The 22,118-nt window shown below is 38.8% G+C and overlaps 2 protein-coding genes across 3 annotated transcripts in view; one reads left to right on the forward strand and one right to left on the reverse strand.

Moving 5' to 3' along the window:
* Positions 1-3,722, forward strand: LOC111323540 (uncharacterized). Its single transcript, XM_022926920.2, has 4 exons — positions 1-270; positions 940-1,578; positions 1,897-2,004; positions 2,682-3,722. Exons 1-4 carry the CDS (start codon positions 142-144, stop codon positions 2,754-2,756), a joined length of 951 nt encoding a protein of 316 aa, XP_022782655.1. The 5' UTR covers positions 1-141; the 3' UTR covers positions 2,757-3,722.
* LOC111323537 (arf-GAP with GTPase, ANK repeat and PH domain-containing protein 1) overlaps positions 3,393-22,118 on the reverse strand; it is a 25,859-nt gene continuing 7,133 nt past the window's right edge. The window contains exons 4-18 of one of the 2 annotated variants that reach the window (XM_022926916.2): positions 21,454-21,598; positions 20,278-20,415; positions 13,274-13,491; positions 12,510-12,581; positions 11,836-11,940; positions 11,283-11,382; positions 10,056-10,508; positions 8,938-9,011; positions 8,641-8,718; positions 8,426-8,522; positions 7,905-8,022; positions 7,398-7,502; positions 6,092-6,179; positions 5,186-5,353; positions 3,393-4,608 (exon numbers count right to left, since the gene is read on the reverse strand). In XM_022926916.2, coding sequence (XP_022782651.2) covers positions 4,453-4,608; positions 5,186-5,353; positions 6,092-6,179; positions 7,398-7,502; positions 7,905-8,022; positions 8,426-8,522; positions 8,641-8,718; positions 8,938-9,011; positions 10,056-10,508; positions 11,283-11,382; positions 11,836-11,940; positions 12,510-12,581; positions 13,274-13,491; positions 20,278-20,415; positions 21,454-21,598 — 2,115 coding nt within the window. In that variant the 3' untranslated portion in view covers positions 3,393-4,452. The remainder of the gene's footprint in view (positions 4,609-5,185; positions 5,354-6,091; positions 6,180-7,397; positions 7,503-7,904; positions 8,023-8,425; positions 8,523-8,640; positions 8,719-8,937; positions 9,012-10,055; positions 10,509-11,282; positions 11,383-11,835; positions 11,941-12,509; positions 12,582-13,273; positions 13,492-20,277; positions 20,416-21,453; positions 21,599-22,118) is intronic. The other variant, XM_022926917.2, reaches the window with a different exon arrangement.

Here is a 22,118-nt window from a genome sequence, read left to right on the forward strand (position 1 = left end):
CAACTCATATACTGGGATGACGTTATGTTGTTATTATGACGTAACGAACGCGTCATCAATCTTATTTTTCAGTGACACGATAAGAGTCAATTTGGATGCGATTGAGCGAGTGGAGAATATTCCCTCGATTGTGGTATCAAAATGCCTTACCACGAGCTGATGTTTCAAGTTTACGAATGGTTGTTTTACTCGGGAGTTTTGATTATCGCAGCATTTTTAATCTTAGCGGGTTTTGTCTCATTTCTGATAGATTTAGGCATAAGCCGACTGGTAAGTGATCCTTAATCTGAAACTGGCAGTTACTGTCGTAAACCGTTCTAGATTTTTTTTTTTTTTTTTTTTTCGTTTGGACCTATGGTTTTAAAATTAATCATGCCTAACCCAAAACTACACCATCGCCTCACGGCATTATATTTTTCATTTGCTCTCGTGTTAGATTGTTATTTAGATTGAACGCCACGCGGCAGATATTTTATTCATGTAAGTTTACCGATAATTTTTTTGGTTTACGAAAGGGATGAGAAATTCCAACTGATGTTAAAGAATCCACAAAGCCTTCAATTTGATTGGTACATAATCAATTGAGAGAATTATTATTGGCACGAGTTTCATTCAGTTAAACTCAAAAACAATTTTCCTCGGAAGGACGTTAGCCCCCGTCATACCAGAGTGCGGTTCGCTATCATACTTAACCATTTTGCACACATTGTTCTTGAATCTAACTACACTTAGGTATTTTAAATTGGCTGCTACAGTTACAAATTATGCTTTTTCCATGCAATATTTTTTGGCGTTTTTACTTGAGTCGAAGCTGTACAAGACATTTGAAAGAAAAGTGCATATCTGCCCCGGCCTTTATTACTTTGAAGCTCTGTCACTCTATATATGAAAAGATAATCGAGTCACATAAGGAACTGATGCCAATTTTTTTTACTTCAGCTAAAAAAGCCGTCGTCGAAGAAATCACGATTGCCATTGGTTCGATGTCAGGTAAAAGGTGATCGTAGATTGACGTCACAAAGGCCATCGCCGTCCAAGACTGCCAAGATTGCCAAGACTGCGCGCCCAATTAATTTGAAAGGCTCCCAAATTAAAGCCATGGTTGATAAAATTAAAAGTTCCGATTGTGAGCGCCTGGCTATAATCCGCTCCATGGCCGCTGATGCCGATCAAATCTTAATGAGGATACAAAGGGCAAGAGCTCAAAGCCGAGCCCATAGAAAAGCCGAAAAGGAGAGGATAAATCGACAAAAGCAGGAAATGGTGCAAAATGTTCAGTCTTCCTGGCAGAGTTGTCGGCGGTTAAACGCACTGATGAGAGAGCGCACGCGGAAAAATGATATTTGGTTAAGACAGATCAGAGATGGAACTAGGGTACCACTAAGTCTGATGAAAGAATGGGAAGCAGAATTGAATTCCTCGAGGAAAGCTGGTGGAAAGGAGACATCTTCAGCCACCAAAGGCGCTGACGAAAACAAAGCAGGTTTGACGCCATCTGAGAGTAGTGGGATAAAAAATAAAGAAGTGTCAGTTGCACCCGCGCATGATAATCACATGGATGATAACAAAGATCAACAGGTATCGCAATCATTGTCGCATTTTTCGAGAAAGTTATATAACGTAATGTATGAGCAAATTGGTAAACAAACAGTTATCGGATATATTATTACAGGGTGAGCTTGTCTTGCATTTGAAATAAATTTCTGCTCACGGAGAAATAAACTTCTGCTTACGGATATTCATACGGTTAATTCCTAAAACAATGTCTATTCGGCCTCGTAGGGTTATCACATTTTCATAAGTATGTGGCTTCATTTGCGCATTTTTTGAACAGGAGCTCCACTTTTACAATTTATGGCCGTCATATCTTAAACTTTCCCACCATTTTTCTTTAAGGCTGACGCCACAAATAGTGCGTCTAATCACAAGGAGACGAAGCGAGATGGAGCTATCATAACTCCAGTCTGCAAAGTTCGCGGAGACACCAAGGTCATCAAAATGAAGGTAGAGGCTTCAAACATTCTTGAATTCTCTCGGGAATGCGTAAAAGGTTGTAGCTGGGAGCAATTCCGGCCTGATTGTCCGTACGTGGCTTGACATGGAAGCCACAGGGTTTTCACGCGAGGAGGGAAGCTGCAAAATCCATGCTTTTAAAAGCGCAAATGTCCCAGGGTATCCTTGGCGTACACTCTCTAAATTGTACGCATTATGAGCGCATTTCAAGACAACTTTGCACGGCTAGGCATTAAGCCGGCATACTATGAAAAAACTTTTGAACACCTTCACCCCGATGAACCATTTTCAATTCTTCTCTTTGACTGCCATACTCTTTTCTTACGTTTGTTGTGCGGAACACGTCTTTATTGACCATTTCGGGAATAGGGTTTCCCTGAGTGTAAAAACTAGTGAGTTTTTTTTTTTTCATTTTTTGCCATTATCTTCCTAGTCTTCTTTGTTACCTTGGTCTACGTCTTTCGTCAGTCACAAGTCCTCACAAAGAGAATAAATACGTATGAACTTCATATATTCATTGCATCTCAAAGAGAATAAACTTTACATCTTAATTTCGTTGCGCATGTCAACACAGGCGACTTACTCCAGGTTTTTTATTTTAAGATTCAGAATTCTAAGTAACAAATTCAAACCGAATATAGTGACTTATAAGAACGTTCTCTCTTCAGCTCAGCAAAAACAACAAGCTGGCCAATTTGCTGGATACTTATCCAGGCTGTGATGGATTTTATGTGTATCTGTGAAAGTCTCCGCCCGTTTTGTTACCCTCCTGTCGATCGTACTTTCAGCAATTAATCCTGCTAAGAAAGCCGTTGTAACCTGCCTGACTGTCGACCCCGTGACGTCACTTAAAACATCATAGTTCCTGTACTGCTTTCTCCCAGACTCTCACGGTCAACGCTCATTGGTGACGTAACCGAAGGAAACGGCCGTGCCACATGACTGAATGCAGACGCATGGTCGTGGTCAAATATAGACTAGCCTGCTTGCAGGCGATAGTTTGTTTTCAAGCGCGAGACAGCGCGGCGACATAATGGAAGGTGGAAAATCTGGGACGAGCGACAAAGCGATGGGAAGAGGGGAAAGGAGTAAAGTTCCTTCCCCCCCTCGCTTTGCCACTCGTCCCTAATCTTCTACCCGTCCAATATGTCGACCGAATATTCGCCGCGCTTAACCTCGCGCTTGAAAATGCAAACTACCGCCTGCAAGCGGGCTAAATTTGGCCGAAGGGGTATAAGCAAAAGTTCATGCTTTTAATCTTGTACTGCATAAGTACAAAATTAATGCCAGAGTGACCAAGATTGATTTTTCTTATGCAAAGTAGAGAGCAGATGTCTTAACTCATATTCTAATAACAGACAGAAATATTGTAGTCAACAAATTTCATATTTCATTTATTTTTGAAAAAAAAAATGAAGAATGAACAGAGTGGAGTTGCCAGAATAACATTTGTAAGAAGGACGAACGCCAATGAACGTAATAAAAAAATGAATGATTAAAAAGCATTCCTCTCCTTGAGGAAGAAATCCTTACAACTTCATATTTATCTTGAGTTAAGTATTTCTTCTTAATGTTCCACCCCTTGGATATAGTAATTATTTGTATAGAATATTCAACCTAAAGCACAGAGGAAATATTTTTTTTTTTATTTTATGTACAGATCAATAACATATACATTCTCAGAACAAATAAATACAACTCTTAAAGCTCTTTTTTTTTTTTTTTTGCACAATTGTAAATTTTATCTCTGTTTGGCGGTTTCTTGGATAATTTTTGGCATCATGGAGGCTCTTGTAACCAAAACGAGATCAATAACAAACACCATGATACTCTGAATTTTTAAAATGGTTATGACGTCTTGCAAAAATGCGCACAAAAGACAACCGTGACAGAGCTGAATAACGTATACGCATGCGCCAGGTTTTGCCGCGGAAAAACGGATTTTGAGTCGTTCGCATGGTTGATTTCCTATTCTGTTGCTTCGAGGCGTCGTTTTCCTTGCCGCTTTTCTTTTACAGAACCACCTCCAAAAATTTGGTACACTCCCTAAAAATTTTCAAAAATTAATTTTCGCCTTTAAACCTTTGGAAATAGGAAAGTGCCTTCGACGAAAACAGAGTTCTTCGGTTTTAAAGGTCAGCCCTTATTATTTTCCGCTAAATATTAGACCTAGGACACTTGAGCCGCGTTGTTGACCGCATACCCGCTGACGTGGCATTTCATTATTCAGCTCTGTCCAACAAAGTAGCTTCAAAGTGCGACGCCGCTGAATCACAAAGCACGCTAACCGCGTCGCTGTCACCACTAGATCAACACCCAGACAACACACGTCACACGTTGATGAGATGGTGCCACGTAAAAACTTTCCGTTACTATGAATCCTTAGTTTGACTTTTTTTTTTCCTTCACGAGTCAACAAGTCCACGTAATTTAACATCGTCAGCAGAACACATCACTCCCCAGAGGAATCATGGTACCGAGGTCATTACAACCATTATGACGTAATATGTCGGCACACTCTTTGCTCCCAGCACTCTTTGCGTGCCACAGAGCTGATCGACCTTGACCGTCAAGAATCCGCACATCAGCAAAATACTGGAAAGGAAACAGAATATTGACATTTAGACAACTCCACACTGAACTACACAGGAAATTCGTATGGTTACCAATGAAGCATCCTTTACTTGCTAATTTTTTCCAAAGGTTGAGGAAGCCACGTGTTGGGATTTCAGCCATAAAATTAAAGAAAAGTCGCAGACTTCAGTTGTTACGATTGAGGTGTATGTCATAGTAATAACATATCCCTGGTCATACAACCGTCTGAATATGGACAATTTCAGGTTGAGATTTCTTCCATGATATACCTTGCAAGAACTTGTCATTTTTAATATATATCATTTCAAAATGTCTTTTCTTGCCATGTGAAAGCTACCGCACTGAATTTCAAATTCAGATTACCATTTTGGGCACCATTTTGGAAAGGGGTTCGTTACTAATAGCTTTGTAGTTAAGCGCGTTCCTAGCCTATGAACCACCGCTCTCTCCACACACAAAAAATCGAAATAACAGACGCCTTGTTTTCCAATTTTCGTGAGGGAAGAGGCCAGCTTCACATTGCCTAATCAGTTTTCTTTGGCTTATCTTTTCTGAATGATTTTTAACTCGGACTCACCCATATAAGAAGCTGTGTTATAACAATATTTCCTAACGAGCAGCTGATGTGAAGAGCGTTGCAGCCCTGTCTGTCTTCATTAGCTATGTTGAGATCCTCGGGAGAACAGTGAGCCAACAGAAGTATGCACTGAGGCAGGTCCTCTCTCATTACAGCCTCCAATAGTTGCTGTCAAAAGGAAAGAAAAATCCAAACTTAAGCAGAAATAATTTTTTTGGGACGTAAATCGAGAGTTCTCTTCCTTGACAGTTGACAAGGATGTTTTGCTGATGCTGTTTCCTTAAAAAACAAAGGTGAAAACAAGGGCTTTAAAGTAGATTGATTGACGTTAAAACGCGCCATATGTGATTGATTGGCGTTTAACCGCACCAAACGTGATTGACTGACGTTAAAAAGCGCCATATGTGATTGCATTATCCTTACGGTCGCCATGTGTATCTGTTACGTGTCTGCACGTAAGTCCTCCACCACCCGCAGTGACTCAACTCAATCAGTGGTTGAAATTATTTTTCCAAAAGCCTACTTCATAATTGAGATAATTCTATAAAGTTTTTCCTGACAGTTATACGAAGCATTTGAAACAGTTGAGCCTCTGCACACAATCTGTGGCTTATTTCAAACGCGATAAAACTTGGTTTACATGATATGAAATGACAAGAGGAAGGCGACACGCATGCGCCAGCCCCAACAATCCACTGGGCTAGAGTGTTTAGCAATGGCTCTATTCCCAGGCTAGATTGCCCCTAAAGGAGATGATTCGTCAAAACGAAATCAGCTTGGAGGATTTGAAGATTTTGACAAAATTTCGCCATTTTCGTTACTGCATGAATTTATGGACATATCTCAATATTTAGGTGGAATGTCATAATTACTCTTCATTCTCAATAAAAATGAAAATGTACTTACTTCGCCCAAAGAGAAATCACTCGGCGGAAGCTCACAAAGAAATTCTTTTGTTTCATACTTAGCCCGGACCCATTTTTCTTTCTCTTCTCTAAAGATGAAAAAAAATTGAAACTAAATTTGAACTATTTAATATTTTGTATATAGAAGGAAGGGTAGGTCAGAAAATTGAATGGTAGAAAAAAGAAGTGAGCCGAAAACTAATGTTCTGTCTTGCGCCATACTATGTCATTGTGTGACACGTGACTTTGCGTGAGTTATAGTGACGTTAGCCTTCGTTACCTCAAGCGAACAAACGTTATTAATAATGATAATTGAACTGAGTGGAGTGCAAGTTGTACAGGTAATCACATGATTTCGAGTGCAATTTGGAATAAATAAGCACGAGTAAATTTTTTCAAAGACTAACAAAATTGCATGAGCCCGTAGGGCGAGTGCAATTTGTGGTGTTTGAAAAAATTTACAAGTGCTTATTTATTCCAAATTGCACGAGAAAATCATGTGATTATCTATTAATAATATACATGAAAAAATACGAGGTAGCTTCTCATAACATCGCAGAAGAAAAGCGCGCGCATCACGTGCAAAAATAATTTATTCAAACCCTGCAAGTGACGTTGACCTTGACATTGACCAATCATTCTGACCAATCAGAATGTCTGGTTTGTTTCTTTCTTTGCACTGAATTAACCCTCTTCTGCACTGAATTAACTGAAAACTGCATTCATCTTAACCATCCAGAACTGAGAAATTTTTTCATGTATATTATTACGTCTGAAATCATACGGGTGATTTGGAACTACAAGTTTGATTTCAGACCAAAATTGCGGGACTCGAAGTTCAGTTACCACTTTACTAAAGCCACTTTGAAATCGCATAATTCAGTCACTCAAGACAAGTTTCCTTAGTCTGTACAAATATTTCATTGATCTTGTTTATTGAGATGGTTTGTAAAAAGTTGTCTCTCATTTTCCTGCAATTTGATTGATTGCTTAAATAAGCCTTAAAATTTGATTGGTTGCTTAAACAAGCCTTAAAATTTGATTGGTTGCTTAAACAAGCCTTAAAATCTGATTGGTTGTTGTGCTGTGGTAATGCTGTCTCATTAGCTGGGGAAAAGATGTGATTTAGAACATAAAATGGTGCAATTGTGAAAAAATTTCACCGCTGAGAGCCAATTAGATTGCAAGGTTCACAAAGGATTTCAAAATGGGTGTAAGAAACCGTGATACATGTGTGCGCGAGGTGACCTTGCTGAAGTCACTTCACGTCACCTATGACCTAAATTGCTACAAGATGTATTTTTAACCTTGTTGACGAAGATGTTGGTTTTGTTTTATTTTGTATTCTTCCTTCCCATACGCTGTTAGCAAGTGTGTTACCGATCGCACTGATGACAGCAGTGAGCTCCGACCTGCAACAAAATAGAATTGCACAAAATCACAATATCCCAATGAAATCTTTACGGACTTCATACCACTCATACGTAGAAAACATGTCAGTGTGCAATTTGAGTAAGTATTTAAGAGACAAAACAAAACTAACTTTAATGACTAATCTGAAAACGGGAAATTGTTTTAAAGTACTTATGAAAACTCAAAGTGGAAAAAAGCTATCTGACTGAGACGCGCGATTAAAACAAGTAAACAGGTGGCGATTGGTTTTTAGTTTTGCATCTGATTGGCTGAGAACAAAAGGTAGCGCAAGTTTCCTTAACCTATCGCAAAGCGTAGCGGAGTAAAACCAACGAAAGCCTGGATTAACTCCACACATAACTGGGATTTATACAAAATGTTGGTTTGTTTTTAATACTTACGGCCAATCATCCAAGTCCAACGACCGTACTCTAGACACGTGTGTTCCTAAGTTCCTGTGGATTCCGGAACATTCTATGCACATCAGGGCCCCGAGGTTCAGCGATGCCCAGTCAGGACCTGATATGGGACGTTACAAAAGCATTTCTCAATGGGAATACCACAACTTTGCCTGACGAACAATATGCTAAACGAGAACAACGAGATCTAAGGTACAACTCCACAAAAACCTTTGCATTGACTGCCCAGCTCTTCTCATACCTGTTCTTTAGAAAGGACTCGAACTCATGACCGAGCTAGTCTGCGCATATGCTTTTAAATTCTAAACTTGCTCTGATGCCAAAATACATGGGCGAGACAACGGGCCGAGAAAAATCAGAACAGGCAGAAAAAAATTCGGACTGAAATAAGTAGTGTCTAGGTTACCCCCAGTGAGGTAAGCTACACTTATAAGTCCTTGGATTTCCAAATAAAGCCATACTTGTCATGAAACAGTTACAGTAAAGCAGGAATACCAACTTACTTGGTGCACCACAGTCTACACAAACTTCGTTCCCCTCCATGTTCCTTATCGATTGCATGTTCTGACCATTCGTTGAAGAACTGCTATTACCACGTGACTAAAACAGAAAGAAGTGAGTTAAAGGGAAATATCACATCTAAAAAGTGAGCTTTAAATTTTTCGTAGCGCAGCTGAATAAAAAAGCATTATTGTTATTATTTTTTTTGTAATTGTACCTTTTCTCTTCCGCTCTCATTTGACTGCAAACAGGACAAAATCTGTTGTTCGATTAACTGCACCCAAGCATCTCTTTCCTACAGTGGAAAAACTTTTATCATCACCTGAAAGTTGACAACCTAGAACCTAGAGAACTGGGTGAAGAGCCACAAACCGAGAATAAAATACATGTAGCTTGGTCTGACCCGCATCCCTTTTGGAGCTTTTTGTTTTATATCTTCACTTTTCTCCGCTTTCGATCTGATCGATTGGGTTAGTCTAAACTACACTAAGAATACATAAATTGAGTAGATTACCTCTTGCGTAGCTGCTGCAAACTGCCACGATTTTGCCTCTAATGACACAATAGTGAACTCCCAGTCTGTCATTTCTGTAACAATGTTAGAAAGTGTTAACTTGGTATCGTTTCAATGCGCTGGAAAACTTTTTTTTTTTTAACAAAAACTCTCAGCTATAAGCCGCGAACTTTCCTAACGCTCACACTTAGCCTAAGACTGGCTTCAACTTGGGTAAAAAAATCACTCAGCGTATGTCCAAGTAAACACGGTAGGTCGTCGTGTCAAACTCTTATGATACTTAAGGGGTTTGGCATAAACTTGCAGTATCGTATGACTCATTTCATATCATACATACATGAACACAGCCAAACCTGTACTAAGTAACATCGTATTAAGCGGTCACCCCGGATTAAGCGCTCAGTTTTCAAAGTCTCCAATTTTCCCCTTAATCACTTTTATTTTTCACCTTTAAGCGATCACCTCTATTATGCCTTTGAATGAGTCCCAACGGCCTGTTTCTATTTCTTCAATCTGTATTGAAAGGTTACTCAGAGCAGAACCGCTTAACTCAAGCTAAGAACAATCATTCAACTACAATTTAATCCATATTTTTTATCTCCCAAAATCAATCTAGTATTTTTGAGCGAGTGTTTGTAAGTAAAGAGGTCAAATATGGGATAAAATGACGTGTTTTATAACAACCCTTCTCTGTGGAACCTGCATTGAGCAGTCAACCTATATTTAGTTCTTATTAATCGAGCGGGAGGTCTGTATGGGAGAATCTTGACCGAGGTCGCCAGTACAGACCGAACGCAGTGAGGTCTGTTCGAGCGACCGAGGTCAAGATTCTCCCATACAGACCCACCTAGCTCGGTTAATAAGATGTTTACTGTATGGCTGTGTCTTATATGCCAATTTTTTCTATTCTTTGCACCTTTTTTTTCTAGACCGGTCTAGATGCCGGTCTAGATGGGAAAATCTAGACCGCTTTCAATATTGATTTCAGCTAATCAAATTCGTAAATTCGGTAGTTCCCAGTCCTTGTGAGACAAAGCCATATAATAATAAGCGGTATTGATAAGAATCTCCCCGTGGTTGACCGCTTGATACACTTTCGACTGTAATAGTAGAATTACCTGGATCTAAATCAACTTTGGGTCCATTGCCGCTTTTGACGCGCCTGTGACCCTTCTCCTTCTTTTTTGCACTCCCTGTTCCCACTTGCATTGGATCCACCCTTGAACCTGCCGGAACCGCTGCATTGGCTGCAGCAATAGCGAGAGCTTTCTCCAGCTCATCATAGTCTATTTCACAAGATTTTGTGTGTTTACTTCTCTTATTCTTTTTCTTTATGACACTCGATGATTCCATTTTTGTCGCGTTCGCTCCAGCATTTGCCGATACAGGTGTAATGACTTGGGTGCCTATACTGGCAATGGCGTTGTCAATGTCGTGTTGTGAGGGGAGAGAGTTGTAACCACTGTACGAGTCAATTCCATTTTGTACACCGTCAACGCTGTTCAGTCCTGCGTTTTCTGCACCACTGTTATTATTATCTGACTCCACTGGAGTTGTTGGTCTTGAATCACCTAATATAACCAAAGAAAATCGTTGCATACCTTGTACAACATACATGGGTTTCAAGTTTCATTTGCACCTAAAACCTTGGTCAAATGTCTTGCAGAAATATATATATATATATTTATATTTATTATTTATATTTATACTTATATTTCGTGTCCCTCCCAACCCTCATGTAATGCTGAAAGTACACTTAAATGAGACAGAAGTTTGCTTTGGAGTGATATCCAACAAGGGAGTGCTAAAACTTAGGGTTAAACAGGTTTCATGTACTTGTCCACTGTGGCGGAAGTTTGATCGAAGAGTTAGAAACGCAGCTGATTTATTTTTCAAAGTATTACCTGTGATAAGCCCATGGGCATCTTTCCCGTTATTACAAAAAGAAAACCACATCCTGAGTCCTTGAATACATAGTCTTTCCTTCAGATTATTCTGCCTCATCTGGCAAAAGATTCCATTTCATCCTAGTACCAAATCCGGTAAGATACACAGGAAAACCTGACTTCACGCACGCGCGCACGCACGCACCCACCCACCCACACACACACACACACACACACGCACACACACACACACACACGCACACACAGCATCTCCTTCAAATCCTTCCACATGTATCTTGATGTTTAAAGATTTCCTTTTCAAGCAACTGCCCCTTACTAATAACCAAACACACGGGGAGCTTCCAGAGTTCCTTTTTTCGAGTACGCCAGTATCATTCACGTCATCGTTTAACCTACACTCTTCCTATAACATACTGTAAATTCAAGAGAATGTCCTACCTTGAGAAGAAGTCGTTGCTTTTGGTGGCCTTTTCCCAGGAACTTTAACTGTCGTATGTTTTAATATTATTGTCTTCACATGAACATCATCCATATAATCCTAAGCACAATGAAATGCAGACCAATTAATAATTCTTGTCAGTGAGACTCATTGGCCTGTGACCCACTGTCTATTAGGGAAGACTCCAGTTCACAAGGTTTCAGTTTCACCCAGGACTAAGGTACTAGATGTGTGGTCTCCTTGGCCAAAACAATTTACCCTGTCAGTATCTCTCTATACTTGGAGTTACAAATGATCACCTGAAAACTGCAAGGGAAACTTGACAAAAAGCTTTGAGGTAACCCAACTTAGTGACTCCATATGGTAATACCTAGAAGAAATCACTATACTTTCAATTTTCTCTTGTTACAGAAGCCCACACAAGCATCAAAAGTTGTACAAGTTAGTCTGGCTTATGGTCTTCACCTCCTCTGATTGTTCTATTTTGAGCAAGGATAAGATGCCAAAGAAGATTGAAAGAAGAAAAAAAATTGACCTCTGACTGACACTTACATGGAGATTTGGGTAATATGCAAGCACCCCATCTTCTAAAAGTGTTACATATTTCTTCTTCCATTCTTTATTGATAGAGCTGGAGCTTCTTTTTAGAAGATAACCCTAAAAAGCAATGAACATTAATTTTCATTTTGATTGAAATAAGAGCCATGTTGATACACTTTGACTATAGCTGGCTCATCATTGCTCTTGGGAAGTGAAGAAAGTATGTAAATGGTCATAAAGAGTGATCCACCTATGCTACGAGAACCTTAAATGCAATTCAATTTCATTTTAACTAGAAACTTTCTCTAACTTAAACAAGTTCAGGTTTTACACTTTTTCAACCTCAATGACAATGACAATGACTTTCTGACACCCTTGCTGGGAATTTGTTTTTGCACTTCCCATGGACAACGATCAAAATGTTGGTTTTTATCATTAGATGAAGGACTTACTTGCTGCCATCATATAACTGAGGGTACTCATACAAAGTAAGTAACAAAAATTTCAACAACCTAGGCATAAATCAGTCGACTCTAACAATGACGCACTCGCTGTAGGCTGTCAAACCTCATAACAAGCAACAGTCATTCACAGAACAACCCCCAGTCAAGCTATCAGAAGATTATACATCAGAACATGTGTAAAATCAATGAGAATTTCAAAATTGATCCCAAGTTGTCCCATACCTGTCTTATGGGGATTGATCTTCCACTCCCCACATCTGTGTCTATCACAGTATCTTTTTCCTTCTTCTCTTTCTGCAAAAGTATATTTGTTTTTCAAGTAAAAACAAAAACCTTTACATACACCTGTTAAATACAGTAATTAAATACTCCGTACAATTAAAATACTTTGTGCAAGGAATTCTCTTAGTGACACGCCCTGAAACTTGAAATCTGCATAATTTTGGTTCAAATAGTTTCATGCACATCTTTTGTGTTTACTGGTTTACACAGCTTATTAATTCATTTTGTATATCACTCTTGTACTCATGGGAGGCATGTTGGCCTCATGGTTAGTGCACTCGACTCTGGATATCAAGTGGTCCAGGTTCAAGCCTTGACTGGGGACATTGTGTTGTGCTCTTGGGCAAGACACTTAACTCTCACAGTGCTTGTCTTCACAGAAGAATAAAATGGCTAACGGCAAATTTAATGCTGGGAATACCCTGTGATGGACTCACTCTCTATCCAAGGGGGGGGGGGGGGAATAGAAATACTCCTAGCCACTTCATGCTAGGGAAACTAGAGTTAAGTACCTGACCAATGGGCCCCCTAGCTCATTAGCTGGCTTTACCTCTTGTATTTGTATAAGTAGGAACCAGGTTATTTAAACCTTTTTAAGTCATCAATGGTAAAACACTGTTTCTACTTTACAAAGCCAACTTCATTTGAGTCTGGCCAAGGGTTAAAATGGTGCAACATAAAATAAAGGACACCATGGCACATACCGATGAACTGAAAAGCATTGTCCTCCGCCTTGTTGAGCGTTTTGTAGACGAAGACGGTGTTGACGTGGCACTATTGGTGCCGCTGTTAACAGGACTGTATGACAAGGCATTTGAAGTATATTGATCAGGAGGGTCCTTTGTTGTGGGGGAGTGCAATGGGTCAAATGATGTCAGAACTGGACTTGTCTCTCCTCTGGCTTGAATCAACTTTTCAATTGCTGTAAAAGAAAAATTAGTTTGTAACTAACATCCATGGTAGACATGGTTCTCCAGTGGTTTGTGCACAGACCCTGCATCAAAGGGTTCTAAGTTTGCTCCCTGGTTTAGGAGGTTGCGTTGTGTTCCTAGGCAAGACACTAACTCACAGCCCCCATCTCCAAACAGGAGCATAAATGGGTATTAGGAAACTATCAGAGAACCCTGACAAAACAACAGAGGGAACCCTTTGGTGTACTAGGGGTAAGTAACAGTACTCCTTTTAAAGCTTGGATATCATAACTTTGTTGGTGAGGGTCTCTTAGCTTTTGGGTCTTGTTCCAACTCTTCCCTACATAAAAATGCATCGACCCTTTAACTCCTTAGAGCCACTAGCTTCTAACTTCTCCTAACAAATAAATATAACAGATGAATTAAACACTGCAGTCAAATAATCACCAACTAATGGAGCTCTTCATTTTTTTGCAAATTCTCCCCTTCAATAACATAACAAATGTAACAAAGACTGTATTAAAAAGATAAAGATTCTTGAAACTGAAATTTGACACTCTAAGGAGTTGGAAATGAGAAAGGCATCTTCCTATTATGCTGCTATACATCAATCACGACACACCTAGCTTTACCTACCACAACTTTAATTCAATAATATCTAAGTTTAAGAAAAAAATACTTTGGATGTAACATCTCAAAAGGAAAGCATGTAATTTCACTTGATCACTTGGAGACAAGAACTTGAGCCCATACCATTTCTAATCTGTCCAATAAGTGAACCAAATATGCTTGGTTTTGTTATACTAAACATCATGAATCATCCACAGCAAAGGGATCAGCTTTGTTTAGTTGAGATACAAAATCTGACAAAGTTGCTGACTGAAAAGCCATACCAGATGCTTTCCCATATGAATGTGTCAACAGGTGTCTGGGGCTGACAGTCGAGAAATGAAATGCTACCTAAATGAATTATTAAATAAATTTCCAGTATTGATAAGTATCTCATAACCTGATATTATCTGTTGACAATGTGATAAGCATGTGGAAGCAACATGTGACTTCCAATCAGCTCCTTTTCATAACATATTTCAGGTGACATTTTTAGTTAGTTCTCTGTTGTTAGTTGCAAATAATAACCTTGGTAAGCCCATTTTTAAGAACAAATCCTGATAAGAAACATTTCTAGTCTAGACAAAAGAGAAGGAAAATGTTCAAAGTACAAAAGAGTTGACAATCTTTCCAAAGTCGAAAACTGAAAACCTTCCATTCAGACAACAGATCATTTTATGAGACAAACACCAAGCCAATCAATACTGTTCCTTCTGTGCAATTAAATTGCAACATTTTAAAAATCTTGTGGTAAACTTTTCCTTGGTGAAAAAGTTTCCAAACCAGTTCAATTTCTTTTCTTTTGATTTATAAGAAAGGAGAAAGAAAAATGATGTGAAAGTGGTTGAAAATTTCAAATTGAAAAACATTTCACCACCAGACAAATGGGATTATTATTTCAATGACAAAGCAAACAGAATTGACCCGCAATTAAATTCCTAGGACATCCAATACAAAACGCTAATCGAATTTCCTAATATCAATTTCAAATGTGTAGGTTTGTAGTTTCATTTGCTTCTGAAACTGGCTACAAACACCTTTTCGATCAATTTGAAAATCTGAAAAACGCTATTCATGAAAATAAGGCCGTCTTCAGCCAAACCACACCAACAATCACGCTAAATCTTTGCGAAACACGTGGATAACATAATTACACGTTAAAGTTATGAAATATCAAGACCGCCATGACAGTGGGAGGAAATGTAAACATAAAAATTGCTGCAAAGCAATGCATACAAAGCTAAAACTGTTACAACATTAGTTTTAGTATCGACGCTAAAGAGAGGCGGAAAGAGAAATTATTCGATGACAGATCGCTGAAATCTGCCTTAAAACTGCGCAGGCGATCGATGATAAAAAGCCATTTCCTCGGGATACGAAAAACACACCTTTAGATTACATCACATGTACAAGATGTGGTGGAATTTGATCGATAGTCACACGTGTATAGCTATTTACATCGCAGAATTATCACAGTAATAAACTTATTAAAACGAAAAATGTAAACTGAATGGTTGGAACATGTTGTCAACATACCCTTGTTTACATGATATGTTTGAGACCGAAGACGGCTACCAGCCACATTTCATCCAAATGTTTATCTGGTTCGCACTAGAACAAATTACTTTGATCGATAGTCACACGTTTAAAACTATTTACATCGCAGATTTATCACAGTAATAACTTATTACAACGAAATATGAAAACTGAAAAGGTTAGAACATTTTGTCAACATACACTTATTTACATGATATGTTTGAGACCGAAGACGGCTACCAGCCACACTTCATCCAAATGTTTATCACGTTTAATTTGCACTAAAACATATTACTTTTCTTCACGGGAGTGCTTCTACAAGGAAATTCGAGTCGACAAAATAATTTAAGTGATTTTTAACAAGAGTAGGGAAGGAGGCTTTTTTTAACAAGTATTTGAAACATAATTTACAATCTGCAAACGAACAAAATCGACTTTTTTTTAATAGAGTTGCCAATATTATGTTGAAAAAACGCGCGCACTTAAATGTATTTATATCGATATCGAAGAAAAGGAGTCACGTATATTATAAAGTGTGCAGTTATTAAAGGTAAATTTAAGGGAAATTAATGAGCATGAATGCACGATATAGATATAGACTTAACGGGAAATTCCAAAGAAGGAAGGAAAAATATTCGATCACTTCAATCAACGCTCGAACTGAAGGGATTCGAAATTTTAATATTCCGCTTGCACTTCATTCGCAGTTGAATGTAAACAACAACTTGCTGATACAAATATCGCCGTAAATTCACCGCTTTTGTACTCCAAATTAATGTTTCGGTTAAACGATGCCTATCAGTCTTCCTGCTCACGTATTGAGATAAAAACAAACCGAAGTACACTCAAATAAATCGCATTTGAGCTAGTACTTTGCTCTTGAGTCGAAAGCTGTTCTCTATATTTCCACAAAGAAATGTACTCTTTTTCGAATAGTACTTTTAAGTTCGTCAAGAAAAAAAAAGCTCACTTACTTTCCCAATCTGTTACATCCTTGATGACATCGTACGATCCAGAAAGCTGGAAACTTCTCCGTATCATTTTCGCAGTTTCAAGCGTAGTTTATACATGTGAAGTACTTTCATCAAATTTTTCACGAGCACGACTTAGTTGTTTCTTAGTCGAGCAGATTCGCGATCTGTTAAGCTTGAGAAAGGGTCACAGTAAGTCGTCCATGGCACAAGGGCTTGATTAAATAATTTCCTTAGTTCACAGTCGTCTGTACTGCGAAGAAAATTCCAAACTATACTTCTTTGCCACACAAAAGAATAATTCGTGTATTGTTCCTATCTCCGGTGGAGTCGTTCGTTAAATGTATATTCAATGTGCCTGCCCTTTACACGCACGGGCTAGAAACTACTGGTTCTTTCCACCACGTTGTACCGTCAAAATTTCCGAAAAATTTCCTTATAAATTTTTCTTTTTTTCACTGATTTAACCTTGAAAAAAAAATATCACAGATTTCTTCCATCAATCAGTACAGTCGAGTTCAGTCGACCGAAGCATGATTATTGGTCAGCGGTTCCCACATGAATAACAACATTTCATTTTCGCGTTTCGGATTTCATAAATATTTGTTCAAGCCTGAAATCACAAATATAATATGGTGAGAAAGAAAATTACGCCCATAACATTGATAATTCACGAACTTATTAAAATTTTCAGTTGTAGTTGACACGTTTACACTAGCCTGAAGCAGTGAGGCCAAGTTAATGTAAACTGCCCTACTGTATTTACCAATATTACAAATGGATATCATTTCCGGTTAAGTCAGAAGACGAGCGCGAACAGTTCCGGTCAATTTACCAATGTACCCGCAGGCTCTTTCTCTTTCAATCAGATTCCTTAGAATTCGTGGCTTCCGGTGAAAATAATGATGAAAACGGTAGAAATTTGAACGATTTTGTCATCGAATATTTCAGTCGATGACAAATATTTGTTCCTTCTCGCACAATGCACCCCATTTCTGTCCAATTCCCTTCATTCACAGATATAACAATGAATTTCTCATAAGAAAATCAAACAACTCAAGAATACTTTAATACATTACTGGGAATGAACCAACTGGGGTTGAAAATGTTTCTACTAAAACCTCTTTCAAGTATCTCGTGTTCATGATTAAAAAAAAAAAAAAATTACAAATGGAAAGACATTTAGCTTGGAAAGAAAGGGCTTTGAAATCATTGAAACTGACCCTTGCGAAAACTGAATAGACCTAAATGCAAAACGAATCTCATCAAAAAGCATTGCCCGAGTTTTCTTGTTTTTTTGGTTTTTTTTTTTGTTTTAATCAGTTTTACTTTTTTGTTTGCTTCAACTGCCCCAAAAAACTAACTGAGTCATGCAAGAATATAATCAAACATTGACCTGGGATGGATTGATGTTCCTAATCTAGCAGAGAAAGTTTTCGTAACAGCGGAACTAGCGTGATACAGAAAACTCATATTTGGTGACCCTTTACAAAACCCGACGTCACGATTTTTCCATCTCAAAACACATTGAGGCGAGCTCTAAGTGAGTCAATCGTTCGTAATCCGCATCCTTTTTCTCCATTCTCAACCATGCTTATTTCCTAGTTAAGATCAAATTTTCCATTCAGTTGATTTCTATTCTCACCGCGACACTTTTAAATGCTTTCTTCACGTTACACGAAATCTTGTGGACTACTCGTAAGAAATTCGCGAAGCCCAGAAAACGAATCTCCTACAAAATTCGAACGTCGCAGAAGTATACAAATCACTCAATCCACTTATTCGCGCGGAAGAGAATACGCGACCTGTGAAATTTCACAGAAAATCTCTCGCACCGTTAAAATTTGGACAGATCATTTCTGATTTCCAATAGACTGCCGTAAGTGCCACCGAGTTGATCGGTGAAATATAAAATCTATGAGGAAACCCTTTAATGGCCAGGAAATAAACCCAAGAACGTTAAAATTTAAGCTCCTTTCATTGGTTTATTTGTGTATCTCCTGGGATTTTAAGATTGGAAAACAGAGATCAAGACTTTTAACCTTTTCTCTAAAAAAAACCTTTCAGTGCAATAATACATATACAGTGGAATCCCGATTTCTCGAACCTCGAGGGGAAACGCAAATTGGTTCGAGAAATCGGGGATAAAATTACAAGTGAAGGAAATCCAGGGGAAACAAGGTTTGGTTTGAGATATCGGGAGGTTTGAGAAACCGAGGGTTCGAGAAATCGGGATTCCACTGTACACTATTATGTCTATGACTAGATGAAGAACAAGCTCGCGTAAAAAATTAAATAAGAAATATGATTAAGTAAAAGTACTCGCCGATGAACTAATTAAGAGAACAAAAGAAGGTGAAGACAATTTCAAATAAAAGATTCAAAAGTGGGGCATTTAATGAAGACTTTGATTCGGAACACTGATAAAGTGAAGATAAAGCATTCCAGATTGAAATTTTATCTCCACGAGATGCTTATCACCTAAGCCTTTTGTCCATTACAAAAAGAAACCTATTGAAGCAATACTTAGGAGCAAGCATAAAATCCGATAACAGTTCAGAACAGCAAATATAACCATAATTATTGAATACGGAGCGGTTTCCGTACATGTGCACAAGGAATCAAAAACCGACGCAAAAGGCAATTATTCTAAATGCTAAACAACAAAAACATCACCAGGAACCTACTATCTTTAAAAAGCATTAGCCCAAAATGACCTCAACATCAAAACTTGAGAATTGAGAATTGTTTAAAAATACTTCAGAAAAAGCCTCTTACGATACAGAAAGAGGACAAAGAGAGATCTGGGGAGAGAACTCAACTCGCCTCACTCTACGGGATTACCTCTCACTGGCCAGTGACATTCTTTCCCGACTACCCAACAATCCGAACATCCTTTCCTTAATTCACAACAGAAGAAGTTATTTTCCTCCAAATTTTATAGACCAGAAATATAATTTTTTCTACCAACGGGAATTTCTCAACCATCTCTTGCCACGCCTTACTTCTTTCAGTGAGAACTGCTTCACGTCAGTTTCCATCCACGTTTGAGCGTTTGGAGGAAACTGAAGCTTCGTTCTCACGGTTCAAGATGAGTTCGCTACCAGTTACAAATTCGCGTGTTCAGGTGTTCCGTTTTAACGACACCAGTTTAAACAAACGAATATTTAGAAGCCGAATCTGTAAAATCAGGGTTAATTTCAACTGGAGCGGTCAAATTTTGACCAGCGCCTAGACTGTTTATAAGTTTTTTTTGTGCAACAAAGGCGTGGCTGACACGGATGCGCGCTAACGAAGCCCAGAGACGCCATTCTGGTTTTATTTAAGTGGCTCTTACCGAATGAATACAGTAAATGATAAAACCACTAACAAAACTTAAAACTCAATTGGTTGGTCAGTTCCTCGTTAATACTAAATGGTTCCGTTGAAACAAAGTTTCCAGTCGGTACAAATTCGTTCTGTAATAAAAGAGTGAGGCCTTACACCGTGGGTCGATCATCATTCTCCATGCCGTTAAAAAGTCAGCCATCGTTACTGACGATTCTCGCTTATGTGAATGGACTACTCGTTCAGTTACCCTCTATGACCTTCCTATTGTATATGGTGGAGCGGTCGCCTACCTCTGCCCCACACCCTGGCCGCCACTCCTCTAGGGAATAAGTCACTTTTAACAGAACTAACCTGTATTAAAAACACGATCCACATTGTCTCCTGTTAGGGCTGAAGCCTCAAGGTAAACACAGTGCTTGAGGTCGGAGATAAGCTTCTTTATTCGATTCGTGGCAACAATGCCTGGTTGTTCGATGCTTGTAACACCATCTATTTAAAAGCAATCGGTGGAAAAGGTATTAAAGCCAGCTACTATACTTCGAAGAGTTATTTTATAGCAACAATGACTGGCAAAAGTTTTTCCTCGCTCTATTTCAGTCGAACCTGTACTAGGCGGCACCGTATTAAGCGGTCGGTTGTCAAAGTCCCAAATTTGTTTCGCCTTAATTACATAACTGTAATGAGTTCCAACGGCCGAATTTCAATATTGCCTGGTGTTGCAAAATGCAATTATTTCAGGCAACATTGTCTCGAGGGAAAGGGGAACCTTTCAAATTACTTAAGACGTACGTTTAGCGGAGGGTTGATGATCACATAGCGAGGGGATGCCTACCGGAAAATTTAGCCTTTCCACCCATTCTTGGCCTGAAGGTTACTCTATTTAATGCTAACATAACATACTTCTCTTTAATTCTCTTTAATTCACGTGAGGCGTGAGTAGTCCAGTGGTCATTGCGCTGGACTCTGGGTCCGTTGGGTTCAAGTCCAGGCATGACATTGTGTCCTTAAGCAAGACGCTTAAGGACACAATGTCATGGGGCATGACATTGTGACCTTAAGCAAGACGCTTCACTCACATTGCTTCGTCTTCTCGGATAAGACGTAAAGCCGTAGGTCCCGTCTCCTGCAGGGTTAGGGGTAGGAGACGTAAATTTCCCCTGCACGAGATTACTGTATGGTGGATGTCCTCCCCGGTGGGATAGGTGGGAAGGTGAGATCGCTACATAGACTGAAGCGGCTGCCAGAGGCGCCTGATAATAATGCTGACGTCCTATCTCAACAATACTATATTGTTAAGCGCAACTGAATATATCCACATAGAAGTCTGCGCTATATAACTTTAAATGTAAACATGTAAAATTCTACAAATATAATACATAATTTCTAGCACTGTATCACTATACTTTATCAGTGTACTACGGCTGTAATTTTAGAATGAATGATTTTATATAAGTTTCCTAACTCAAAGCCATTTTGGCTTGTTCCCAGAGGCAATAAGACAACACTTTATTTGCTAAATATTCTCACCAGTTAGAGCAACCAAAACCACAGGGACATCAGAGATGTATTTTCTGTACTGAGTCATTTTGGCATAATACCCTGATAAAACACTGAAGCTCAACTCATCATCCAAGCTGAAAACAAAAATGACTGCTTCCACCCATTGAGTAAACTGTAAAAGAGAAGAAAAACAAAACATTTTGAAAATGGTATGGGAATGGTGGGAGAGACAGCCCCTCTTTGACATCATAACATTCCACAACTTCCCAAATCATGACCCTTTCCAGATCTCTTTAGCCTGCTCTAAGCTCCCAGTTGATGAGGACAAGCTAACATGCAGGCAAGTGAAAAGAAGTAGTTGTGGTTGTAAGGGAAATTATTTCCCTTACACTTGTTTCCTTTCACCATGGGACAAGATCCTTTTTGATTTTTCATATGTACTACTATGATTGGGAAATGGTTTCCAAAATGATGTGCAATTAGATATATCAAGCCTTTTTTTTTCTCTGTTTTTCTCAAAAGATAATTTGACAGCACACTCATTTCCCAAGACTTTTCATGACCCATATTCAAATCAGGCCTCAATAATTACATTGAAGAAATGTATTAAGCATCCAGGTTTTTTCACACCCTGCGCAAACCAAGACAACATCAAACATTTTCTTAGCAAAACTCATTCTTGCTAAGGATAA

This window comes from Stylophora pistillata, chromosome 12 (genome assembly GCF_964205215.1).
Source record: "Stylophora pistillata chromosome 12, jaStyPist1.2, whole genome shotgun sequence".
Classification (NCBI taxonomy): domain Eukaryota; kingdom Metazoa; phylum Cnidaria; class Anthozoa; order Scleractinia; family Pocilloporidae; genus Stylophora; species Stylophora pistillata.